The sequence below is a fragment of the Manacus candei genome, unplaced genomic scaffold (genome assembly GCF_025592945.1).
Source record: "Manacus candei isolate 608988 ecotype Guabito, Panama unplaced genomic scaffold, ASM2559294v1 h1tg000008l, whole genome shotgun sequence".
In the NCBI taxonomy this organism is placed as follows: Eukaryota; Metazoa; Chordata; class Aves; order Passeriformes; family Pipridae; genus Manacus; species Manacus candei.
Genome location: NW_026138056.1, coordinates 26474380 through 26496533, shown reverse-complemented (window position 1 = coordinate 26496533; position 22154 = coordinate 26474380). Strand labels below are relative to the sequence as shown.

Here is a 22154-nt window from a genome sequence, read left to right as displayed (position 1 = left end):
GTGACAGAAAAGGAAAGAAAAACAACATGAAAGAAAACGTGTACTAGTTTGTTTCCTTCCAAGCCTGTTTTTATGTAGGAATAAGCTTTCAAACAGGTTTTTTATTTCAACTGATGGATCTGTGTTGAGTTCAAGTCATGTGTATAATTTGCAGCACTATATCAATGCCTGTATGTAAAATACCAAGCTTGTTTCCTTCAAATGTAGACTTGATGCATTGCTCACCTTTGTGACTGTTACAATGTTAATAACGAATTTAGAAGGTTTGGCTCTGATTTGTAGTTGATTTGGTTTGTCCTGTGCTCCAGGAATAAAACCACAGTTTGTCAGTCCACAGTACTAACAGCTTTTTTCCCTGTTCCTTAGGTGGATTGTAGACATGGAAGGTGCTCCAGGAACACTATATGAAGGGGAGAAATTTCAGCTTTTATTTAAGTTTAGTAGTCGGTATCCTTTTGATTCGCCTCAGGTAACTGCTGCCTTCTTCCTTGCTTAACATTACCTTTGGATTATATCTGTATATTGTATCTGTATGACACGTGCTGAGTGTTATATCATCCACATATCCTGATGTGAGGTTTAATTACTTTAATTTGTATTAAATGCATTACTCAGATACCTTTTCTTTTAAAAATGATTCTGCAGCGAGGTACAATGCTTTGACAGTCTACCTGATTTCATAGGAGATGAAAGTAGTGTAATCTGGAGGCTTCTCTGAGGTTGATATCTATATTATGTGAGAGACAAACACAGGGTAAATAGGAAGATCCCCTTTATTGCGATATAGGAGCCAGGTAAACCACAAATTGCTGCTTTGTCCCATCTCTTCTTGCTTTTAACATATTTTTTTCTAGTTTGTTTTTAAGACTATCGCATCTTCTCTGCTGCCATTATTAATATAGCTGAAGAAATACTGTGCTTCTGATAGGGATTCTCATAGATACATGACATGTTTGAGAGGCCTGCAAAGAGTTTGGTAATTGAGGTATGAGATGCTGCATTGCTTTCATGACAGCCTAAACTGAAGGGACAGCAGTACTTAGAGACTGCAGGATGTGCTGTGTACATCCATCCCTCTGTCACCTGAGGGAAATGTTTCAAAACAAGGCTGATAAGAGTAGTCACCTCTTCTTTTCTAAAAAAGGAAGGAGAAAAGGAAGAAAACCTCAGTTCTTGTCCTGTCTGTTTCAGCTCAAAGTTCTAAGAGTGAACTCTGCAACTTCTCTTTATTTGTTGTAAAACTGAAGAGTGGAGCTGTGAGAGACACTTAAACCATAAACATTAAATATTTTTGGATACTGTGATAAAAACTAGGATGCTGACTTTTCAGTCTTAGGTTTCAAAGAACAAACTGGCCACCTGTACTTCTGCACCTCATCAGGTTTGCAGTGAACTACTCATAGGTGATCCACAAGAGAGTAGCCACTTTAATTTGATTCCAAGTAGGTACTGTTTGTATTCATTACCCAAGCTGTGTGTGTGGCTCTGTGCAATTTATTGTTAAGCATCAAATTAGATCCATACATCTACACTGAATTTTAGCACAGAAAACAATTAAAAATTTAAGTACTGGATATTTGATTGTTGTAGATGGCTAGAATTTCACTTTTTAAAATGCTGCTGTGCAGTAAGGTCATTCTGTGCTATGAACCTCTGGGTCATAATTATCTCTCTGGCAAATCTACTTACTGTGACTTACTTGACAGTTTACACTTCTGCTGCTTAATCACTTGGTTGTTTTCTGCTTTTAAATGTATGTGTCTATCACAGCATGCATGCTTTTACTTACCTAGTATGTCTAATTCTGGTTTTCATGTAAAAGGAAGATATTAGTTACAAGTGAAATACATTACTGGATTCTGAAGGTAAGCTCTTCAAGGCTTAAGTAAGAGGTTAAAAGACTTATGAAAGATTATTCTGAATCCAGTTTTTCTTCTGCCTTAGAAACATGTCTTCTATTTGGCAGATAAATTAAGCTCTCTGATTTCTGTTTCCTATATGATGAGGGTGTTGCTTCTGTCTTGTTGTCAGTGATGAGGTGGGTATGTTGTGTACCTGTTTGCATACTTGTACACGTATCTATATAACTTAAGAAACACTTAAGAGACTTCTGGGTATTATGGTTATGAGTGGTAGAGATTTATTTTGTCTTTGCCTAAAAGATGACAGTGGTTACACTGGAAAAGATGTTCAGGAGTTTAATACTGCTATGAAGATCTCACTTTTACTCTATTTCCCTTGGTCCTGAACCAACAATGTGTTCAACAAAATCTTGATGTAAGAGCAATAGTTGTCAAAATTCCTTTTCTAATCTTTTTTTGACTGTGATACTTCCTGTAGTAGAGAGGAGTTAAGGTTCTAAATGCTGTTCTTCCATGTTCATCCACATCAAATAAAAATATATTCCATTTGAAGTAAAAATTTAAAAGTATTTCCTATTTGGTAACAAACTTTAGTTTCACAAGTCCTTTATTTTATAGTTGATAAGATGGATGCATTTTAATTTTACTCTTGATGCTGGAACCTGGATGAGTTAGTAAGAACTTAATTTCTGTTGTGTCCAAGATTATAGAAATACTCATTTGTGATTCTTCCTTGTGCTTCTTGATGTACAACATTGTGGCTTATAGAATCATTAAAATCCAGTATTTTGGCTAGGCAGCTGTATTCCTTAGGGCATAAAAGACTGAGGCTGCAAGATATAAAAGGTTTAGTTCATTGGTTTTACATAGTTACCTTTGAGTTTTTCTATGCTGTATAAGTATTCATAGGAAATCTTCTATATCATTTATTCAACTCCATCATCACTAGCTATTTAGGCTTCCATTGTTTATTTTACATTTCATTTAATAGTTTCCAAAAGTGAATAAACCTAATGTGGTAAAGTGTATTATTTAGTGTAAGTGAAAATGACAGACCTGCTCCTTAAATAAGATTATATTGTTTTCCTAAAAACAATACAGTTTTATTTAAAATGTGGACTATAAGTCTCAGGTATTTTTGTTCTTTTTTTTTAGGTCATGTTTACTGGAGACAATATTCCTGTTCATCCTCATGTTTATAGCAATGGTCATATCTGTTTATCCATTCTAACGGAAGACTGGTCTCCAGCTCTCTCAGTGCAATCTGTTTGTCTTAGCATTATTAGCATGCTTTCCAGCTGCAAAGAAAAGGTATGGGCTTTTTCAGCACTGTTGGAGTAGAAAAAGTAAAAGTTAATAGTTTTCTACTTTGCAAAGTGAAATTTTCATTTCTCAGATTCTAAAATAGGCAAAACTACTATATCTACATTTCTACTGCTGAAAAAATACTAAGCTAGAACTTCAGAATAAACAGTGCAGTAAATACTTTGTCACTGTTTTCATGGTAACCTGCTTACATATTGGAAAAGAGGAACAAATGGAACCCATCTAGTTCTCCTAACTGAAGTTCAATCATGTTTTAGGACAATTCTATGTAAAATTATCCTGTCTCTAGAGGTGGTGCAAAATGAATTGAAATGTCTTTAGTGCAGATGTTTCTAAGGCTTTGCATCTGTGCTATTTCAGTGATCTTGATAGTTTTCATTTTACCTTTTTTCTTATGACACTATTACCTTAGACCTTTTGTAAAGAGACTGTCCTTTTGCTCTTGACCATTTCTTTCGCAGTGGGCTATCTGTGGAAGTTAGATGTGGTCAGAGCTTGTCCATGTGTGCTATCTAAACATACCTATTTATGTTGCATCCCAGTCAGTCCTAGTCATGTGCATGTAGTTGAAAAAACACTCCAAAATGGCTTTATATTGTATTCTATCCTATGACTTGTTCTGTATAATGATGACACTTATGAAGAAAACTGAAGAATATGAAGTAAGGATTTAGATATAGATGTTAAGGTTTGTTTTTTTCACCCACTCCAAGCTGAGCCTTATGGATGTGAATTGGATCTAATACATGAGAATTAGATTTCAAACTGCAAAGGAATTTAGTTTGGGGATTTTTTGAACAACAGCCGTTTCTTTCTTTTGGGTTGTTTTCTTTTCTTTTTTTTTTTCTTTATTTTTATTTCTTCCTCTATTTATTGCCAAACTCTTTGGTATTTTTCATTAATGTTTTTCTTGGAGTATCTCCACTAAGCATTTGTTACCTGGATCTTTAAGAGATTTTTCTTGACAAAGGTCTAGTCCTGCCTGTTATGTCATTTTCACTGCATTCACATGGTAACCTTTCAAAAGCTTATTAAATAGCTCGTGTATTACAATATGAGGATTGTTTGATTATTTGTAGGTCTTTTCTTCTGTTGCAGAGGCGACCTCCAGATAACTCATTTTATGTAAGAACATGTAACAAGAATCCAAAGAAAACAAAATGGTGGTATCATGGTAAGTATTTAACTAGGACCAGGAATTTTTAAGTTCTTTTTAGGCTGAAGGCAATTAAAATGTAGGAAAGTGGGATAAATGTGTTCAAAGCATTAAAACTCTTTTTAATTTCAAAGAGTTATTAAAATCCTGTTTCCGAGATAATTTGCTGTGATTTTTTTATATCTCATTTTAATAATTCCTGGTGAAAATGTAAACTCATATGTTTTAAATTGTAGGATAGAGTTTGAATGAAAGTTTTTGTAGACCGCATTAGTCCATGACAAGTTTGGGATTGGGGAAGGGACATACTAAAACAAAGTTTAGCTCTAAACCCATTTTTTTTGTTGTTGTTATTAACACTTTAAGAGCTTTTATGGTGTTGAAAAGATACCTATATATTTGTAAACAGCTGTGTCTTTTAATACATTTCCACTCTTAATCAGAATTTCCAGTATGGGACAGTTGACTGACTTTAAAGGCTCCTAAAAACTAATACCCAATAATATAGTAATAAGATTCTCCATGTAAATGATAAAGAAAAAAAACCCAACCATAACTAAAATTACTACAGTGTCTGCAGTACTAGTGTCATGTTGGGGTTTTTTTCTTTGTTCAGTTTTCATTTGGGAGTTTGCTTTTTTATTTTGTTTTGTGGTTTCTTGGGTTTTTTTGCATGTGTTCTCTGTCTTGCTTTATACGATGTGATTTCTTTCTTCTGCCTCATTTTTTGTCACCCTCTGCCCAGAGCTGCACTTGGTTGTATGTGCTTGTCTTGTCCACTCCATTGGTGAGAAAAGAGAGAAGGAGGGGGTAGAGATGGGCTGTGCTTTGTTTCTCTTCTAAGCAATGCTTTCTTTATTTTCTCTAGGAAAATTCTGTTCAAATGGTAGTTATGGGGAGCCCCAGTATTTTGGGAAGGGATGTGTTAGAGCAGGTAAAACTGTATGCTAGCATAGTGCAGGAGAGCTCATTCCATCACTGCCTTTCTTTGAAGGCTCCATCATAAGACATCTTCTGTTTTTCACTCCCTCCCCACCCTGGGACATGTTCTGTCCCCTAAGTGAAATGAGAACAGGTTTTTTGAGACAGTGAAAGTTCATGACTGGAGAGGCAAATGCCAAAACCTTCACCCCTGAAATTCTTAAGATTGTTAAAACCCCATGAATGCCTTAACAAAAAAAACTTGAGTGTTTCATAATACTTGCCAAGACCATGGGGTTTTCATATATGGTAATGTAACAGAATGAAACTGTTTCTCATAATACTGTAATAGTATCTCTAAAATAAGGTGACTTCAGGTACATTAAGAAAAGTGCTGTATGCCATGGGATTAAGATGTCTTTGAGAAACTTGGGACTGTTTATCATGTGGTTGTTTTTAAAATTGACTCCAAGATTAATAATCATATTGCCCACAAGGATGGGACTTTTATCTTCACCAGATTGTACAGCAGTCACTTTCTCTTCTCTCTCTGTTTTCACACTCTTGTAATGCGTTTGGTGCTTCTCCATTTTTAGTTTTGGGAAACTTTTTGTTACCTTTTATTTTCCACTTGCTAGTTATTTTTAAAAAGAAACAAGTGAAGTTCCATTTATTGGTTATATCTTGTGATCAAAATACATTCTGTCTACTTTTAATTTGTACTAGTCTCATATGGATTTAGAATAGAACTCCATAAAAGGAGAACAGTCTGCAGATATTACTTTGATTTCTTAATCATTAAATTCAATTTACATTAAACAAGCAAAACAACAAATTAGTATGAAAAGAAATGGGGTTTCTCTGACTCTGAAGGTTGTGGTATTATTGTGACTCAAAACCATCAAGGTGCTTATAGTTCACTGAATGAGTAATTTAATCACTATGAAGTTACTATGCAATGGCTTTTTTCAGAATGTTAGAAAACCCTACCCTTCCTCAAATTCAGAGCAACCTAAAAACCAACCTGAGGCAAGTCAGTTCATTTAAATAACTCATACTGTCTTGCTTCCTGATTAAAAGTTCATTGGGCTCCTCCCCACCTTAAATTCTTACATGAAAAAATTACACATACCTGATGTCCACTGCTCGAGTGTTTTGCCTTTGAGTTTTGTGTGTCATTTGCTTTTTCTCTCAGTTACAAGTAATTTTTTTTCTCCTATGTAGACATAGAACAAGACTGCCAAGGCATGATCTTTAAGTTGTCAGTGTTTTCTTAACGAGTTTGAAGAACTGCTGGGTTACACTAAAATGGGAAGTGTGAAAAGGTGCTTCTGTCATCTTTATTTTCTGCTCACGCTTCAACTGAAATGTCACTTATCTAATCTTGTGGTTGAACCACATTTGGCTGGGTAAATGAGGGGAGAAAAAACAATCCCACCCGAGAAAGAAAACCAGCTGTTCAAGGTTAACCACTGGATGAAATTAAATGCTAGTGCTAATATAAGAACATATGGAGCGAGATGCAAAATAGTTCTGCCCCTTCTGGTATCAGCTAGCCATTGTACTGCTTTAGCTTCAGTGTGATATTGGATCCCTGTGTTTTGAAGAGATAGGAAGAAATCTGTCATCTGTATTAATACATACATTTGAAGGAAAATATTTTTTTCCAGTAGGTACCCAGAATTTATTTACATGGGAGCAAAATAGTGCATGGTTGGGACCTGATGTAAAGCAAACCCATATGAACACAAAGTGATAAAGTGGCACTTTGAGACATATTCTGACATGTAAATATGTGTCTGCATTTAGCTTGTTACAGAACTTTTTAATCTCATTTCATCCCTGCTTCAATGCAGCAACTTATTCCACAAACAGAGTCATGGAACCCTATTTGCTCCAAAATGATGTCCTCAGAAGCCCTGTTTAAAGCTCCTGATCTTTGATAACTGAAAGTATTTCTGGATTGTCTGCCCTACCCAATGTCTGTTTCAACTGTACATTGACTTTCATGTTGAATTTCAATCTGAGAGGTGCTCATGTTATGTTAAAGACAGAAAAGGATCTTCCAGATAAAGTTTACTTGGGCATCTAGACTGAAATTAGTTTCATAAAACTGTTGCCTGGCTTTGGTCTTGTCAGGAGGTAGATTTTTTTTTTTTTTGGTGGAAAAAAGGGGCAGTGGTGTTTATTTTCATCTAGCACTTCCTTACTGCTTTTGGGCTGGGGGCTTTGTTTGGTTTTTGTTTTTCCTTAAGTGGAAAGTGTTTTCTCTGGTATTTGTCCTAAAATTTTAGTGCACCATTTAAATACCCATTCTCTCTGTTGCATCCTTCTCCTTTTTTTTTTTTTCTTAACATGTACAGTAGCCTACTATAAAATTGAAAAGGTTTTTTACAAGTAATAATATTGACGACATAATGTTTTCCCGTGAGAATGTAGAATGTTTATAGGGCTACATTTTTTAGGTGTGCGAGGTTACAAGTGCTTTAAAAATAAGCAGACAGTAAGTTTGCTTTCTGTTAACAACTCAGTATTTACTGTTAGCAGGTACAAATATACTGCAGGTTGATATGTGAAGGAGAACGTTTAAAAGGGAGAGCATTCACAGACAAATATTTGATATGGAGCATAATTCAGAAAAGATTTGCATAGAATACACATTTTTAAAATATATTCTGTCCAATCACAGTATCTGAAATGTAGCATATGTCAGTTATTTTTAGGTTTAAGATTTTAGGATTATAGTAGCAACCTACTATTGTTGCGTAACTCTGTCAGCTATAGTTTTGTGTTGAGTCTTGAGAAATAAATGAATATACATGTGTATAAATATATATATAGATATATATGTTTAAAGGGTTGAGCGTACATCAGAAGCAGCCCACTCTGCCTGCTCTTATCCCTATATATTCCTTATAAAAGGATGTCTCAATTCGATAACTGGTGTGGACCTACTGTACTTCAAAGATACAAAATGTTAAGAATATTTGATTTTTCATTTTCTGGGCAAGTGGCTTTCTAAATACTGAGCGTAGAAATGACTGTCCTTTTAATGGAATAATTGCTAATGCTAATATCTTTGGTGGTGTATGTGTATTTCAGAAGTTTAGTTTTTGATAATCTCTTTTTTCCCCTGCGTCAGTATTGAACAAAACGATAGAATTATTCAATCAGTGTATTTCCTGAATTTCCTCTGCATGTTACTGTCTATGCTAGGAATTGTTTCTGCATATAGCACCTTACTAATTTAGAATTAGAATGTTTATATGTTTTCCATAAATGCTCTTCTTTTATTTTAAAGATGACACATGTTGATGCCACCATTTTGTGATCCTCGTAGCAGAAGATAGTCCTACTGAGAAAATGAGCACTTTGATCATTCAGTCTTTGAACTTTAACCTTTGACTGGAAGTGACCTATAGGCAATGAAGACTACTTCCTTTGACTGCATTTTTACTAGTGTGCATTCTGGGCGCATGTTGATCGCTGGTTCAGTCCATGCAACTGACATGCTTTTATTAGTCATACAGTATTAATGCAGGTGTCCAGAAATGTCAGAATAATTCCATTATTTTTATTTTAAGCTTTTGGAAGAATTCCAGGTCTTCATATATTGTGCAATAACACTGAGCTCCTTGGCGGTTTTGGTGCATCCATTGCCGGCAATGGACATTGTACCAGGGAAAGGTTTTGCTCCTGCCACAAAAAAGATTGACGCATGACAGAGCTTACGAAAGTTTTGGATACATTTGGATTATAAGCAAGGGATTGACAATTACCTTAAATCCAGCCCATTCTTTTATATTTGGATTCTATGCACTGTGACCACAAAACTAGCAGCATGAGTTAACATGCCTAGCTGAAGGACTGTAATAAGATCATTACATATTTATTGAATTGTTTATCTGCTGTCAAATTGTTTTGACATGGGCGGCTTTTCAAGTGACATTGGCAGAGAGGTACAATGTTATCCCTATGGTGAAATAAAACTACTTTTTGTATATAGTTATTCATATCTCTGAAGCAAAGGTATGAGTAATTTAGGGTATGAGTGATTTAAACAAGAATTTATTTTGGAGATAGAGGATGGCAGTGATATAACTGAACTTGCTGCAGTCCGTAATTGGGCTTGTAATTTGTACTTTAGAGCTTTTTCCAAATAGATTGCACACTGTTATTTCCTGCTAGCCATCAGCATGAGCCCTACTGCCTACACCAATATTTCATTTATTTATGTGTTCAAAAGCAATCCATATAACATTTTTTGTTTGCATTCACTGTTTCTTTTGTGTTGTATGTCATGTTTGAATGTTACAAAACAATATTTTGATTGAAAAGCTTTGTCAGAAGATATTTTCATGTAAATTATTTCTTTATCTTGTAAGCATCATCTTGTCTTTTAATCCTGTACTATAAAAAGAAAAAAAAATACATTTTTGACAGAGGCTTAAAGTTTTCACAAAAAAGTGTGGACCTTCTTATTTAAGTTTAGACTAAAGTATATTTTCTTAACTTGCTTGTCCCATGCAGCCATGGCAATTTTTCCGGGCTTTTACTTCACCAAAAAAGGGGAAAAAGCCTAAAATCAGACATTTTTCTGTGGAGCAACATTTATTGAAATGATAGTTGTTCTCAGCACTCTGTAATATTTTGATACTGCAATTAGGTTGTCTTTTTAGGAAGCACTTTTATAAACTTAATACCTTTACACATATGCAAAATTTCTATAATTTTTTTTACTGTTGCCTTATTGTTGCACTCAAAAAGAAATTCAAGCAATTAATGCATGAATGTCTAAATCAAGTAGCTACTTGATGTAAAAACAAACAAACAAAAGCAAAAAAAAATCCCTAAACCCAATCCAGAATGAATTACTACAGTAACAGAAAATTGGCTGAAAAGACTGATTTTTTTTTTTTTTAATCTGCTGTATGATAACTGACATGTTTTATAGCCTTGTACATACTTCTCTGTTACCTATTGTTTAAAACATTTTAAAAAAAAGTATAGATGCTAAACTCAGGGTGGATAGAGTTCAGATGGATTTGCTTCAGAGGAGTATTTTGTACAGCAACAGGACTATAGATGCTGGCAGTGAAGTGAGGCTACAATAAACTTCAGGAACTGCTATTTTTTTTCTACTGTACTGAAAATATCTCTTGGCCTTTAAAACTCAATGGTAAAATCTAGCTTTGGATATGAATTTGATGTGTGTATATATTTTCACAACGAGCCTTTTAAACATAGAATTCAGTTCATTTTAGAAGCCAAAAAAAAATAGTTTTAAACAAATGAAATACTTATGCTCCAACTTTTTGTTTAGCAAAATATTATTGTTGTGAGTTCATCAAACTGGTTATTTTTGGAAACATTTCATATGGAAGAGCAGTAATCTTATACTTAATCTGTATATTCATGTTAACTGCTCTGTATTAATTGAAACAATTGATGCATCTTTGAGAAATTAATGTATGAACGGTTCACATAATGGATCCTATCAAACCAGTCTACGGGAAAGAGACCTTAATGTGACACCAGGTAATGTCTGTACAAATGGCTCAAGTACATCTCAGATTCAGTTATCTTTTTATATAGTAGCTTGTGAAACTACAAGACATGGTTTCATAGAAGCTTTATGACATACTGTATTGTATTTTGTCAAAGATGGGTGTTGTAGTGCAAAACATTATACGTTTTATTGACCTGTGCTATCACATGGACTATAGTGAAGTTAAATAACCAAATTTATGCTGCTCTTTAATAAACTCCCGCCCCCTATAATATACTTAGATCAAAAAAGTGCAAGGTAGATTAGAAAAGAATGTACCTCAGGTCTTTTAGTTTACAGTAGAAATGCCTCCATTGGTTCTCTTGTAGATCTGTGGGTAAGTTCGCATATATATAGAGGGCCAAGGCAAAGCCTATATACCACTCAAGCCCTCAAAATAATGCAACTATTCTGACAATGCTATGATGTCCTGAAATAGGGCTTGAATTAATTGAAGGTGCCATCCTTTTCCTAGGGTGACCTTGTGTATGTAACTTTCTTTCACTTGGAATTTCTCACATGAAATGGTTACGGAGTTGGCTTGAAACTATCTTGCTTTTATTTTGTGTCAATATTCATGTTGTTAAACACTTTGTTTTGTGTTTAGTGTCTTTATACTATAACACAATAAATTCTTGTTTTAAAATAGATTACTACCCTTGACTGGAAATACGTGTGGACCTTTTCATGGTGGAGTGCAGAAGCACTGTTCCTTATGTTCAGCCACTCTTGAGACAAAGCTGTCAGTCATTCTAAAATGCTGTGATGCGTATCAGGGGAGGAATTGGGATAACAGCGAGGTATTTCCTCTTTCTCCAGAGGGTATCTCTTGTATCAACTGAAGGAAATAGCTTATTTAAAAAAAATCACTAAGATGTAATGCTTTCATTTCTTACAGATGATCAAATAGTTCCTTATTATTGTTCTTTGGTTGTATGACGAACGCTTCAAATATTACAGAGAAAGTTTCAGATGCAGGGTTCTTGTTTGCTTGCAGTGGTGGGAGGAGAGTTTCTATTTCTTTGTTAGCATATATCAGGACTGTTGAATTAAACCTCTGCCTCATACCGATAATTGCTTTCAGTTTTGTACAATTTTTTGTTCAAGAGATGATGTCTTCTGTGTTGTAAAAAACAAAGCACTTTATACCTAAAACGCATATTTTTATGAAAAAATAAGTTTTTAAGATTCATATATCATGTGTTATGAAGATTGCTCTGGATGTTTAATTTTTATTTACTACTTTCTTTGAAAGTCTGACAAACTGTAGTTCACATCTTAGGTTTTAAAGGTACAGTTTAAGGAGACCATAGAGTTTCCATGTCAGTAATTACATATTAAAGAGTAGAGTAAACAAGTGTCTGCCAGGAAAAGTTTAAATATAATTGGTAATAAGACTTTGCAGTCCTGTTCTTGGTAGGTTTTTTTAATATGTAAATATTTATCAAAATAAATGATGTCTTAAAAACAGAAGGGAAAAAAGAAAACTACCTGTGGCTCTCATGTTTCTTAGAACATGTCCTGTTGTTATTAAAAGGTTTGCAATAGTGTAACTATATAACTTCTAGCTTTGGGGAAAACCAGTGTAGTTTTTGCCTCATCTGGCAAAGCAGTTGAGCATTATGTTGTGTTTCCATGCTCACAAATCCTGATCACTCTAAGTAGTAGGTTGAATGAACTTTCTTTTAAAACCAGTTACTTTTAATCCATATCACCCAGTCCTGTTTGGATTTGCTCTAATACACAGTGGTACCTGAATAATTAGGTGTTGAACTGGATAAGGGGAATTAAGCTGCCTTAGTGATATTCCATCTTCAGCTGCAGTCACACAGCAGCATGGGAAGAGAGACTTTGGATTTAGTTCATGTGCCAGGTACTTGTTGGCCTGGTTTTTTTTTAGGACTACTACTAACTTTACAAACCGTCAGGCTTTACAATACCTTTATAAAACGCAAGAGTAGAAATATCACGAGCCGCCTTTTACTGTACTGAAATATAATTCAGAAATACAAATTTTGAAAATACTTACCTCTGCTTTTATTTCATTTTACAGATAATAGCAATGCAGGAAAATCTTCACTTGCCCTATTCTTTTCCTCCAGATTTTATGTACTTTTTAAAATAGTGTCTGAGGGATTTTGAACAGTTGATTCACTGTAACAAATTCTCTCTGGAGGTACTTAAAGTGAAGTTTTTTTAAATTACAAAGGAAGAGAATTTCAGTAACACTGTAGTTCCAAAGTAACTGCTTTCATGAAGTGGCTTCCTTAGAAACCCGTGTAGGTTTCATTCAGATATTAATTTTTGTATTTATGAAACAAAAAATAAATGCAAAATCCAATTGATCATGCAGTGTGTATCAGTGTAGAGATCAGATATATAAGCCTGTGTCCACAGTCTCTTTAGTATAATACTCCACAGGAGCTCTTAAGGTGTGAGTCAGTGGTAGTAGGTTAGATTGTGTTTAACCCCCTTCAGTTTACTTGGGTGATTTGCAGTGCAACTTTGTCTTTTGAAGTGACATTTTTCACTTGACTTCAGCTAGTGAAGGAGCTGCTTACAGGAGACACTTCTGGGAAAGGAATCCAGTGAATAATTGAAAACCATCATGATGACCTCAAAGAAAGATGTTACAATCTGAAATCCTATAACACTGACCACAGTTCTTTCCCTCATGCTGGCCTGTCTTTTGTTATTTAAAATTTCCATGATAAGACCTTAAAACTTTTGTCTTCAGCAGTTGGGAACCTGTTTTGTTGAAGCCCTTCGAAGTGCTTTGTGCAAGGTAGTCAGAGTTAAATCTGTTCAGATACACATTCTGGGCCTTTTCCCAGGACCACAATATTATCTGGATGCTGCTAATGAGGTTCTCAGGGGCATTTTATCCTAAAGATAAAATTAAGCATGGTTCCTGTTGTTACAAGAGAAGGAGGAATTTGTATTGCTTCCTTTCCAGTCTAATGATTTACATTCCTACCTTGCATCTAACTTTATTGTCAAGTCTGCACTGAGATGATCTAGCCTGTTAAACCAGTAGAAAACTGAAAAAAAAAGTGAAATTTTTTCTTCTCAATTAACAAGCTGAATCAGCTTGCTGCATAATCAAGAGTTTCAGAGCTAGTGCAAAAAATGGAAAGGACTGTGCAGCTGGGGTTTGGGAGGTGATGGCTGAAACGTGATTTGTATCTTTAGGCTTTTCTGCATAATGTACTAGAAACCTTGTGTTACGCAGAAGGTGAGTTATGTGCTATGAGAAGCCTGAGCTGGAGGTCTGGACTGCCTGTAACAGCCTGTGGCGGGGGACTCTCCTGTCTGTTTTAACTGTTTTCTAGTAAAAATTCTGAAGTTGTTTCAAAGCCTTCCAGTGATCTGTTACCTCTCTGTTTAGATGCCTTGAGTTTTTGTGCCCAGGAACAGGTTGGCTTTTTGCATTTTTTTATGTTTGTTTTGTTTTGTTTTCAAAGTAGTAAGTCTTCTGGCATTGCTCTGTTAGGATATTTTTAGTAAGGTTTTTATCAGACCAATGTTGTCAAGCCTGAATCAGAGTTACAGATTCAGTGAAGCTACTCAGAAAATGGCCAGTTATTTTCCAAAAGGAAGGCATTCCTGTTACGAATCAAATGTCCTGGAGCTTAGATAGAAAGCCAAATGTAGTTACAGTCATCTAATACAGAAAACACTTGAGACTCAAGTCTCGGCTATAGATCTCATTTGTCTGTTGTATCCTTTAAGAGCGTGACTTGCACTGTGGTAGGAGATTTTCAAAGCAAAACCACACTGTTAGTCGTCTCATCCCTTCCCCTGAAGGTCTTGTTCAAGGGATGGATGAAGTCCTGGTGGGTTTGATCTTAATGTATTATTTTTACTGGCTCGGTGAAAAGTGTGTGACAGCTGTCATTCTGACTGGTGATGAAGTGTGAATAGCTCTTGAGTCTCTTTCTTATTCTCTACTGTCCATATGTCTGAAGAAAACATTGGTAGCTGTGCTTCATATGCGCCGAATAAAGTACATATTTGTTTATTGGGTGTAGACAATTTTTTCAAGATCAGAACTCTGGGAGAAGCAGTACAGGAAGTATACATAACGAAGTAAACAAGTGACAAAGACAGATAAATTATAATATCTCCAGATGATACAGAGTATATCAAGCCTAAAGTCTTGATTTGCATAAGGTTTTGAGTTTATGGGAAATGGGATGGAAGGAGAAATTGGGGGCAGTCACACTGATGTATTCTGTATTGCACTGGGTTTTGGACTATAACTCTTTTAATCTTTTATGTATCTGCACATTGTCATCTGCCCCAAGCAGTAACTACTGTCTTAAGGATTATACTGGAATAATAAATGACTTCGGGTTCCTCAAATGATAATTCAGTCTCTGGGAATGATCTTTCAAACACTCCTGCAAATTCTGTTGACCAACACAATGAGGATACCTTATGGAGATGAGCTGTGCTCACAAAGTAGGGTGGGAGGGAGAATAACTAGTTCTTGGAAGTTAAGTTTGATAGCATCCTGAATATTCTCAGTGAATCGGTGGCTGGTGGCATGGTGCTTTTGGGTTTGTGTGGTTTTGGGTTTTCAGGTTTGGGCCTTTTTTTTAAGAGGACATCAGTAATTGCACCAATCTATAATTCTTATGTTAAGAAGTTCTTCAAAGTTGGAAGAGGGCAAATGCAGCGCAACTATGGTCATGATGCAACTGAAAGATCAAGGTCCTGTATGAAAACTGGTATCATTTTGTTGGGATGTGCTATACTAAGAAAAACCACTGGTCCTATCAAACTTAACAACTCAGAGGATGGATAGCCCTCTCCAGAAACTGAAGTAATAGGTTTCTTTTTGCCATTGCAATTTTTTTCAGAAACCCTAGTTAACTGATCAAAGTGGCCCTCATACTGTGCCTGACAAGAAATTTTGAAGTTTTGCAAATGAAAAACAGATTGGATATAGTACTTTGCTATGTGATTTTGTAATTTGGAAAATTCTTTCTGTTAATTTCCTTTCTTTAGTCTGTAGGAATAGACCAAATCACGTCTTCCTGTTATCTCAGGTACTACTGGGGAATGCTCTGTAGAAAAGCTTGTAATTCTTTTCCCTAAAAGCTTCTCTGGATTGGTCCTACACTCATCTGAATACATCATCTACTTCTTTTTGTTTCCTATCAGCTGCTTTGTAATGTTGGGGTTTTTTTAACTCATTTCTCTGCGACACTTTCTGAAAGTGAACATTATAAAGGCTTACTGTTTGGATGTTGATATGAAATGTCATTTCATCCAGAAGGCACTTTTCCTTACATTAGTGACGGTAGCATGCAATATAGTAAGGCCTAGGTTTTCCTGAATGATTTCTGAAATGTAAATCCATCTGAACTTTTTATCCAGTATTGGATGTACCCGGGTAAGGATAACAAGAGTTGTCTTGTGCCAGGCAGCCCAGTCTTGCAGCATCTGTGCACCCAAAGTTTAATGTCTCATGGTTCTCTTTGGAGTAAACCAATGATCTAATTGGAAAATTTGTGATCTCTGTATAAGCCAGTTCCATACTGTTTTGTGGTGAGATGGCTTTCTGTGTATTTCAAGGCACTGTATTAATGCACTGTACTTGATTTTGAGTAATGCGTCCTGTCACTGTTACGAGTTTGTCAAATGGTAAAACGTTTACTTAATTCTTTCTTTTTTATACTTAAAAAGCATTATGGCAGGATTTGGCCTCTGAAAGGAGTCCTGCTGCATGGTCTGCACCACAGAACACTGCTTCTTTCTGTCATAGATCTTTATTTCTTGGTTTTGGTCTTCATGGTAGTTCTGTGTACATACTAAAGATGGGTAATAAATCTTGCTTAGGCCATGCATTAATCTGGATTGATTTTAGTGTGTATCAATCTTTGTATGTATGTTATCGTTATACCTTACTTGACACAGTATCAAGGACCTTATAAGTTACAGCTTTTCATTTGAAAGAGCAGGTTCCCATCAACGTTTAGGTTTTCATTTGTTGTGGTTTTTAAAAGTAAAGAATGCATTAAAAATAGTCTGGATACAAGAAAGTGAGAATTTGCTAGCTTTTGCCTGGAAGTAGAAACTTACAGGCTACCTCCTTCTAGATTTGGAATTTATTATCTAAAGTGTTCTTTCTGTTAACTGTAGTGAAGTGTAGAGGAAACTGATTTGAAAGTCTTGGGGCAGTTTTATCCATCTGTAAAGATGCAGTGCCTTTTAGATTGCTTGTGTTTTGTCCTAATAGGCTTTGAATAATCGAAACATTTTCAGACATGGTGATGTTTCCCTAATTTCTGTGAAGGCCTGTGGGCTCTGCACTTGTTTAAACTTTCAGAGAAATGCAGAAATGTACAGATCTACCATATAACTTCCATTTTTAAGCATTTTTATTTGCTGTTCCAGGTAGTAGATTAGTGTTAATTTAATGGTAGAATAGTACAAAACTTCTCAAATTATGTAGGAGTTTACTCTTGCTTAAATTGTCAAATTCAGCAACATCGAACCATTGTAAAACTGATGTTTTTGGTAAATTATTGGATGGGTGGGAAATGTCTGGCTCAATGATGTGCTATACAGCAACATTTTAGTCAAAATATCCAGTTAGGGCATTTGTGCAAATTCTCAAAACGTCCTAGAGTTCCTATAGCTTCCAATAGCACATAATGGCAAACTGATGGTTTGGTGACAATGCAGGGTAAGGTTGGGGTTTTTTATTTCATTAATGGAAAACATTGCACTGACTGTTCCTTAAAAAAGAATTCATTATAAAGTTAGAACTGCTGCAGATCTTAATGTCTACTGTATTACACCTTCATATAGCAATAGAATTTAGTCCAGCTGTTTTCGTTGGGTTACGTACATGATGGTATTTGTGCTTAATTACAGCTAGTAATTTATAATTTTGTCAGCAGACCCAAAAAACTTTACTAAGGGGTGGGTTCTTAATTTAGGCAGGATTGTGAAATGATGTGAAGCCAGCTTTAACCAACTTCATCTAATATAAATATGATTTGTCTCGCTCTCGGAATACATTGTTACACTATTAGTTCACTGCTGTCCTCTGAAAAAGTTGCAGTGCTGGTTGCTATAACATACATAATATACGGCAAATTTCTTACATGGTAAACTCTCATAGAAATGTCTACTTTGTAGGCGAAACTAAGTACTTAAATTGCATTTGTTGTAGGTGTGACATGCATAGATCCTGTATTTTCAGCAAATGTGATACCTGCTGTTTACTCAGTTACACTTCACATTTTCTGAAGCTGTGTTGCTGCAGTCCCTGGAAGTAGCACAAATGTATTTGCTTTAAGAGCCATCAGTTAGAAAATGGGGCAGACTGAGAATGAAGCCAGTGTTTGCTGGCAGGAGATAGTACTAATGGCAAATTGCAGGCATCAGTAATCCTCTAAAAATAAACATCATTTGAGTGACAATGCTGCCAGTTGTCCTTGCTTTTAGTGTTTCCATTCATGAGATTCTATACTTAGGAACACGTGTAGTCAATGCTTTATTATTGTTCCTATTGACTACGATAAGTCCTTTAAGTCATTTACTGAGTCATGTTTGTAGTACTAGCAACTTCTGAACTTTTTTTTTCTGGGGCTGGAGGAGGGGGAACCCTTTTTCTGTATGAATGCTGGGTACAGACAATTTCTCTTTTCTGCTCTTACAGTTGGACTTCATGTAGATCTAAGGTAGTTCTTGTTCCAAGAGAATAATAATTTAAAAATTACTAATTTAATATAGTTTTAATTTACTGTATAAATTAATAACCATGTTCAATTTCTGTAAGTAATTTTTTTACTTCTACAAAATGGTAGAAATACAAGTCCTTTTCCTCTTGTTGCAGAGTTGTTCCACTGTCCTTCAATAAAAGGTATTTAGCAGTGTAAATGGGTGGGAAGCAAACAAACTATGCAGAATGGAAAGCATTTTTCTACTGACTGAATTCTCTTTGAACTAGTTGTGTCCTTTTATCTCTTTATCTGTATCAGGTAAATCTAATGTCACCACAAGAATGTGTTTGGTGATGATTGAAATACTTAATTTTCATGTCCAAAATTTGCCTTAATTTATTTGAAGATGTAAAAGGCCTAATCCCTACTTTCTCTGAGACCTAGTCTGTTACAGTGTGCTACTGGTAAGGTTGTCTATAGGTATGATTAGGTACAGTCTCTCACCAGGACGACTGTGCCAATAAATATAACTAGTATTGACACCAATGCACAGACTGGTGATATTACTGGTGTCACTTTGGTTGTGTTTGAAGTGCTGCTGTAAAGGTACTAATGAGAATCCAAAGCACTTCAGAATGGGCATGATCTTCTCATGCAACACTGTCAGTAAAAATAGCATCATGTTTGGACTTGTTTGAAGGCCTTTTTATGTAGTCAGAATGCTATCGGTAAAAAAAAACCCCCAAGACCCGCAGGGTTGTAAACAGGAATTTAATCTTATAGAATCTGTTGCTGCTTTGGCCTGTAATAACTCTTTGGCTTTCCCATAGTTCTCTCCTGAGCAAAGCCAGTGTAGTCTCATCGAGTAGCAATGCTTAGTAATGCAGAAATGGGCCATTCCTAAATGAGTGTGTGCTTTGTAATGGAAAACTGATACACTGATCTTCAGGTTGCTAATTCTGGTATTATTTTTGCTGATTTATCAAACTGTAGTTACATTTGTCTTCATTGCTGTAGTCATGAGATGTGAAGCCCTGGCTGACCTGAGTTATCTTGGTTTTCTTCTAACATTCTATGCTCTGTGTTTTACAGAAGTAATACAAATCTCGTAGTTTCTATTTATTTATTTAAATCAGGAAACCACATAGGATATATGAGAGGGTGTTTATAATACATGATGAACTTTTATTAACTATCTGTGCATATACACACACAAATTTATGTAGTTATTATGCATATTAACTAGGTATGTATAAATACACATCGTTAGATTTTCTATAATTGTGAGAAGGTGAGGTGAATGTACAGAAAGTTTTTACAGTACCTTGTGTTGAAAATAAATGGAAAATTATGGAAATAACTGTCACAAAAGAAATGTGCAAATTAGAACTAGAGACTTAATGCTAGCTTTTCTGCAGTTTTGGATACATGAACTACAATAATGAGTGATGTGGGGTTTTCTGAATGTGTTATACAACTCGTAATATTTCCTATAAAATAATTTACCAGTATAGTTTTAAAATTTCTCTAGCATTATTAAAAGGGTAAAGCAAAGCCTTTATTTACACAAGGATTTACTATTCCTAGCACTGCTGTATGAGAGCAATGTGAGCAAATAATTACTGGGAAATATAATGCTACCTGCAAAGCAATCTGAATTTGGGCCAGTGGGTCAACTAATGAAGAAACAGCATTGGTACCTTGATGATAAGAGACCTAGATGTAAGCTGGTGATTGCAAAATCAGCACATCACTCTGGTTGGATTCACTTTGGTGTGTTCTAAAAAAATTATACTTGCTAAGGGAAATAAGGACTTAGAGGTTGTACAATGTCCTTATACCATCAGTGATGGAAAAAGTTGAATATATGCTGACAAGTGCAAGTTCTAGTTCACTTAATTTAGATTCTTGAAGTGATTGTGTGATTCATCTGATTTAGGGAACTTGCATTTTGGACATGAATCATGAAAGATAGCGTGTTAACATCAGTTGTTAAAATTCATTGCTCATGAGTCTTCACTGGAGCATAAGGAATAAATGGTTTCTGTTACCTGAAAAAACTCTGCATGGTATTTACCCGTAGTTTGTTTTATCTTGGTTTGTTCATGCCTCTCAGTCCTTGTACTATCTAGTGGTAAATTGTTCTAGGCACTTGTATGACATGCAATGTAGTCAAAAATCTACTTTCATAGTCACAGTTCTGCACCTGTTATTGCAGAGAACCGTGACCTGACTAGACTTAGGCTTGTTAGTAATACTGGGTGTTAATCAAATATAATCCCAAACTCCTGGCTTTTACTTTTCTAATATGTTTTAATTACTGGAAAAATGTTATATAAAATATTATTTTAAAAATTATTTCTTCTGGTATTAAGCTGTTAGAGGCTTTTATTCAGTCGAATGACTAACTAATGTAAAAAATATATTGTTTGCTCCCTGTTGGTGTATTATGAGCACTCTATTAGCTTAATTACGCTTTTAAATTTAGTATCAAAATATCATCCAAGTTCTTTAATATATAAAAAGTACAGCTACAAAGAAACTGTCAAACCCTGGAGCAGGGTTCTGGAAGAGGCTGTAAAATCTCCGCTCTTGGAAATTTTCAAAAGGAAACCGAGCAACCTGCAAACTCCAAAGTCAGATCTAGTTTTAAAGTTGGTCCTAGTTTGAGGGGGCAAGGAGGGTGGTAGAGCAGAACTTCAGATGTTCTTTCCAACCAGCAGTTCTGTCTGGACATTTTCTTTGGGCATTTATTTTTGCTTGGTTTGATTTGGTTTGTTACACCAAAGTGTATTGAGGGGTAGAAAGTCATTTCTTGATGACTTTCTATAATTACAATTCTAACAATAAAATATATCAGTAAAAACTAAAATATTTTGATTTTTGCAAGTCAGTGTGAAAGTGCCAATTTATTTTGTTATGAATCTGAGATTAGAAATGACAAGGCCTAGTGTCTTGAAGTGTCCTGCACTCGTGTATAGAGACCAAATGGAATTACTCTGTATCCTTTCCCTCACTTAGGTATTTGTGCAGGCATTTAGGCATTACTGTGGCTTTTTGTTGTTTTCAAACTGCATACTGAATTAATCACTCCTATTAACAACTTGCATACTGAAACTGGATTGTTGGGCAAGTCATGACACTCCTGTTGTGTACTAATGGAGTAGAGTGAATGAGTATATACAAACTATGCATCTTGTTTGCAAAAATGAGAAGGTTTTAGGTTGTAATAAGCTGCTTTTACTGGAGGTACTGACTAGCCTTTATCCTATGTCTCAGCAGTAGCAGAAAAAACCCCAAACATAAAGGTACAGTAAATCTAAAGAAGATATTAGTAATGTAATTAAATTGTTCATATATGTAAAGCTCCAATTTTACTGGAAACATTAAAAAAGCTGAATACATGAACTTAAAAGTATTGTAAAATATCCTTTCTTTTCTAAAATATACATATATGGTAAATTTGGGGATAAAATTTGCTCTTTTGTATTCAGTTTTGTTTCAGCTATATTCCATTTGCACCACAAAATGTATATCAAGATACAAGACTTTTCTGAGTTGATACCTGTATCTCAAGATACATTTTTAAATTAAGCCTTTAGCTGTGTAGCAATAGCAATATTATAAAAATTTTAGGTATTGAAATAACAGAACAGATC

The 22154-nt window shown here is 35.1% G+C and overlaps 1 protein-coding gene across 5 annotated transcripts in view; it reads left to right on the top strand.

Moving 5' to 3' along the window:
- The window catches only part of UBE2W (ubiquitin conjugating enzyme E2 W), a 44151-nt gene that overhangs the window by 20127 nt on the left and 1870 nt on the right, over positions 1-22154 (top strand). For 3 of the 5 annotated variants that reach the window (XM_051769307.1, XM_051769324.1, XM_051769334.1), the window contains exons 3-5: positions 367-469; positions 3018-3173; positions 4287-4362. In XM_051769307.1, the coding sequence (XP_051625267.1) occupies positions 367-469; positions 3018-3173; positions 4287-4362 (335 nt within the window). Of the gene's footprint in view, positions 1-366; positions 470-3017; positions 3174-4286; positions 4363-8566; positions 11464-22154 lie in introns of those variants that run through there. The other 2 variants (XM_051769337.1, XM_051769315.1) reach the window with 1 other exon arrangement.